The sequence below is a fragment of the Apium graveolens genome, chromosome 8 (genome assembly GCF_009905375.1).
Source record: "Apium graveolens cultivar Ventura chromosome 8, ASM990537v1, whole genome shotgun sequence".
Classification (NCBI taxonomy): Eukaryota; Viridiplantae; Streptophyta; class Magnoliopsida; order Apiales; family Apiaceae; genus Apium; species Apium graveolens.
Window position 1 is genome coordinate 186,169,171 of NC_133654.1, and position 4,819 is coordinate 186,173,989.

The 4,819-nt window shown below is 33.8% G+C and overlaps 1 protein-coding gene across 2 annotated transcripts; it reads left to right on the top strand.

Annotated features, from left to right (window-relative positions):
- Window positions 1-527: 527 nt before the first annotated feature.
- LOC141678272 (uncharacterized) lies at window positions 528-4,238 on the top strand. 2 transcript variants are annotated; one of them, XM_074484552.1, is made up of 7 exons: window positions 528-941; window positions 1,739-1,810; window positions 2,717-2,781; window positions 3,037-3,199; window positions 3,348-3,428; window positions 3,579-3,606; window positions 3,891-4,238. In XM_074484552.1, the coding sequence occupies exons 1-7, from the start codon at window positions 792-794 to the stop codon at window positions 4,049-4,051; spliced, it is 720 nt and encodes a 239-aa protein (XP_074340653.1). In that variant the 5' UTR covers window positions 528-791; the 3' UTR covers window positions 4,052-4,238. The 2 variants fall into 2 exon arrangements, with proteins under 2 accessions (XP_074340653.1, XP_074340652.1); XM_074484551.1 differs by having other exon boundaries at window positions 3,517-3,606; window positions 3,891-4,235.
- Window positions 4,239-4,819: the final 581 nt, after the last annotated feature.

The window sequence follows — 4,819 nt, forward strand, 5'->3', positions numbered from 1 at the left end:
AAATAATAATATAAATATTTATTGTTGGCGGGACTCGAACCTGAATATTGGGTAGTGTATAAATAATATTATAAATATTTGCTATTGGTGGGTTCAAATGTAAGAGTTTTAGTAGTGTATAAATAAAAATATATATTTGTTATTGGCGGGGTTCGAACCTATGAGTTTGAGTAGTGTATATTATTTTAGTATTTGAATCTAACGGTCCTGATCACTTGATTAAAAAGATTTGACGGTCATAAATGGGGATAACCAAACCAACCCAAAAAAAACATACTTAAATCCCGTGCGATGCACCGGTTTCCTTTAATATTTAATTTTGTTTTATCCCGTTATATTATAATTTTAAAATATTTATATAAATATATAATAATAATAAATTTAAAATATAATAGAATAACACGTGATATTGTAAGTTTTAATTTTGGTCATTTCGCGACATGACCGTTGCTCCGTAAATAGAAGCCGACATATTATATAAATAGTACTGTATTTGACAAAAATATCATTAATCCAGTACAAGTAACCATACCTAAACCAAAGTTGACAAATGTAAAACCTCGATAAAAACGCAAGCTTTCTCGGCAAAACCAATTTAACACTACTCACTTTCTCACTAATCCATCCACATTTACACACGTGTGTGCATATGAAAGTTTCCAGCAGCAACGGCTACATAATTGTACAAATAAGACGAATCTTGGAGGCGAAATTGAGGGAACTTGTCTCCATTTTATAATTCCGCAACTCACTTAACATTCTCGACTTCAACTTGTAAGCTGCAGGGGTGAATGTCGTATAGTTTTGTTGTTGATGTGGATAAGCTGATGCAATTCGGTTTGGATCAAAGAGCAAGCTGCAGGGGTGAATGTCGTATATGTCAGGACGAGGATTCGATAATCAACATGGAGACGCCTTGTACTTGCAGAGGCACTCTTAAGGTACACTTAACTGTTCTTCTGTTAAATGTATGTACCGTTAAGTGTGTTGTTTCTTTCTGCCTTTCCATGTCCAATAAAGCTTTCAAGTTATGTGTGTATTAATTTTGTTGATAGTTAATATGTTTTTATAGTCTTTCATCACCCGTGCAATTCCTTAATTCTCCTCCACTGAATTGTAGAACAATTTCTAATGACGAATACTAGGCTTTGTTGAGTTGACAAGTTTTTTGATGCCTTGGAGAAGTTGAACTTTAACAGATCTTGTTACAAACTCAAGTTCCGATAAAGAAATTTTAAATTGCATTTGGTTTTATGATAGAAGCTAAGTTTGTACCTGACCAATTTCTTGTGTTTGGAGTATGTTTTTTAATTAGAGGGGATAGCAAACTTCCCTTGGAACTTATTAGCTTTATAATATCAAACTTGGTAAATATACCACAACTTTTATGGTAGTACTTGCATAATCAAGCTATATCACAACACACATTATTCTTCTTATGTTTTCTAACTTAGGGAAGCAAGGATACCTGAGCAACCCAACGAATCCCTTCCCAGTATCCTTTCGCACAGCGGTACTGGATACTTGGGATACTCAGATATTGACAATCTGAACCTGCTGCACCCGACTCTTGTCAAATCCATGTCTCCCCACACTATGCACCCGTCCCTTGACCTTTAGCCTCTAACTCAGTTTCAATTTCAAAACATATAAAACCAAACTGCAATGCAATTTCCTTATGCTATTTTTTCGTTCTCAAAATTCATTTCACTTATGACATTGCACGATGTTTATGCAGTATGCTCACAGGAAGTGTGTTCAACAATGGTGCAATGAAAAAGGAGGTATAAGTTGTGAAATCTGTCATCAGGTAGGCTTGTTGTGGGTGAAAGTATGTCCGATTTACAGTAAGATACATCTATTAGTGGATATTGTAGAAACATTTAATAGTAATAATAATGTACCTCAAGCATCACTCCACTTTTCCGAGAAAGTACTATTAGCAATCCAGTGGCAAGTTATATCACTGTTTAAGTAGTTAAGGGTTAGGGTTATGCCTTACAAAGACTATTCTGATCAAGAAACAGGATAACTTGATTTATAGGTTTTTTTCATATATATTACTCCGTACTGTATATGTACTTCAAAAATGTAGCTAACCTTTTGGAAACTTTAATTTTATGCACAATTGCTGGAATTTATCCGTTTTCATGAGAGTTTTTACCCCAGTTTTCTTAGGCTTGTACTCCACATCTTGTTTTGTTTATCTTGAACCTTGAGCTAATGAAGCAGATTCCTATAATGGAATTCGTGTTGTATTATTGTCCAGATTATAAGAAGTAGACTGCAATTTGTGCACAAACTATTTAAGAGTATTTCTGAGGGATAATTTGGTTAAAATGTTACCTGAAGCACTACTATTGCAGCATATCTGTCTGCGTCTAATAGTAATATTACGCATTTGGATTTGTCATCCCCTCTAGAAGTTTTTTGTCTATAATATGCGTGTTTGTTATACATCCATCTACTATGCTTGTGTTGTGTTCATTTATTTGTAGCTAACCAGCCAGTTTTGTTCAGGGGTTGTAATGTGCAGCCAGTTCCTACACATTCTTCAGATTTCAAATACGTTGATTTCACTATATGCATGGAATATCTTATTCTAACTGCACCTTATATGCTATCTGTATACGATGGTCAAATAACTGTATCTTGTCTAAATAACTGTATTTTGTCTTTTGGATGGATGGTAATGTTTTTATGCTGCAATGTGCAGCCTTACCAGCCTGGTTATACTGCTCCTCCCGGTCCTCAGTTCGAGACGACCACTATAGATATAGGGTAATTTTTATATATTCTCTATTTATCTGCATATCAATAAAAATCTATGTGATTTTAGACATCTTTGGTCCGATGAACAGGGTTACTAAACAATTTAACTTCAAATTTGGTGTTAAATCAACCCTCCCCCGCCTAGAACACGAATCTTATGTACTATGATTTCTGTTGTCTAGGATGTCAAATAAGACAAGGGGCATTAAATCTAACACGCTTCAGCTCAATAACATTTTTTTGTCCTTTATGTGTGTCGAGCAGGGGAGGATGGCAAATTTCTGGCACACCTTTAGTTCTGCATGATTTTCGGTTAATGGAAATTCCCGACGCAGAAAGGCAACTTTTGGAGGGTGATGATGATGATGTTGATTCTGATTCAGTAAATGACACTGGAGCTGCATTTTTCCGTTCTGTTGCTCTTGTTGTAAGCCACTATAATAACAAAAACCTAAATTTATCAAGAGAACTTTAAGGAGCGAATCTAACATTCCACTTGTGCCTTACTGATTTTGTAGCTTGGCCCATGATGCTTTCTATTTTAGCTTCTAATCTTGCTATATGACTTTTATCAGTTAATGGCTCTCTTGCTATTACACCATGCATTTGCTTTAAGTGATTACGAAGAAGAGGATAATGGATCTGCAATTTTCACTGTAAGTATCCTTTCTCTTGTTACAGATTCAGCATTTTTAACCATTAGTTACATGATTCTAACGATCATGCTCATGCATATATTTACAGTTTATTGTGCTGCGAACTATTTTCTTCATTTTACCCTGCTACATTATTGCCTGGGTGATCAGTCTCTTGCACCATCGAAGGCAAAGACAGGTATTTGTCTCTGGTCTCTGCCTCTGCATTTCTAATTTATGGTGTTCCTATCTGTCAATTTACCATTCACCAGTTTAAGCGTTTATGTCAGTCAGTATCTTTTAAATTAGGATAATTAATATGAGACGTTCTCTTTTCTACTAGTTTGTATGATCTTTTAAAGTTATTAGAACGTATACAAGTTTTTATTTTGTACAAGTTTTTAGAACGTATCTTGTAAGGTTGAAACTCTTGGAATCTTTATGAAATTGTAATTTCATTTTGCTCCCTTGCTACTGTAACAGGAGGCTGCAGCTGTGGCAGCTACGCAATTGGCAATTGCTTTACAGTCGGGACAAGTCAGAGTTCTACAATTTACATTTCCCTCTACACCTATTGCAACTCCTCAGCAAGAACATGTTTAAAATGTCAAGAAGTAGGTTCTACCATAATTATATGTAAATAATTATTTTGAGAGGAATATAACAAATATATTTGGTTTAAAGATACCTAAAACACTGCTATCATCAAGTTTTATGCACTTTTTTCTTTCCATGTGTATGTGTAAATTATGTGCTAAGATTGATCATAAAGTGTGTTATAGACACGCATTTCCTTTAAGAACAAGTATTTTGGAGACATTCTGATTGTAGTGACCCACCATTGTATCATTCCGATTGTAGATTTAGGTCCTAATGAGTTGTTGGATTGCTTGTCTAAAAAGGCTTCAGCAAACACTTGATAGCAAAAAATGAAGTCTGAAATGTTCAAAATCTGACCGGGTAAAATGACTATTTATTCACTGTAGTCACCGGTAACTTGTAAGTGCATCACCAAGTTAAAAAAGCTCTCAATCGCATTATGAACTTGTAATTTAGAATATCACTGAAGATCAGAATACTTGCACCATCTTTAAAAAAAATGTGTTGACCTTTAATGGAGACTGTTAAATTGTGTAACATCATGTTTAAATTTTCAAATTCATCACTGAATTATGTGTTAATTTTCGATCAGGTCACTTACTGGGAAAAAAATTGAATATTGAAAATATAACAAACGAATTTTTTCAAATTCATCATTGATATCAATTATAACTATTTGAAAAATTAAATTTAGAAATAAGATATTTTAAATGTTTTATCAATTCTAAATTTATTTATATTTTAATTACACAGAAAACATCAACACTATTAATGGAAATAACAAAATTATTGGGAAAAACATGTTATCTAAA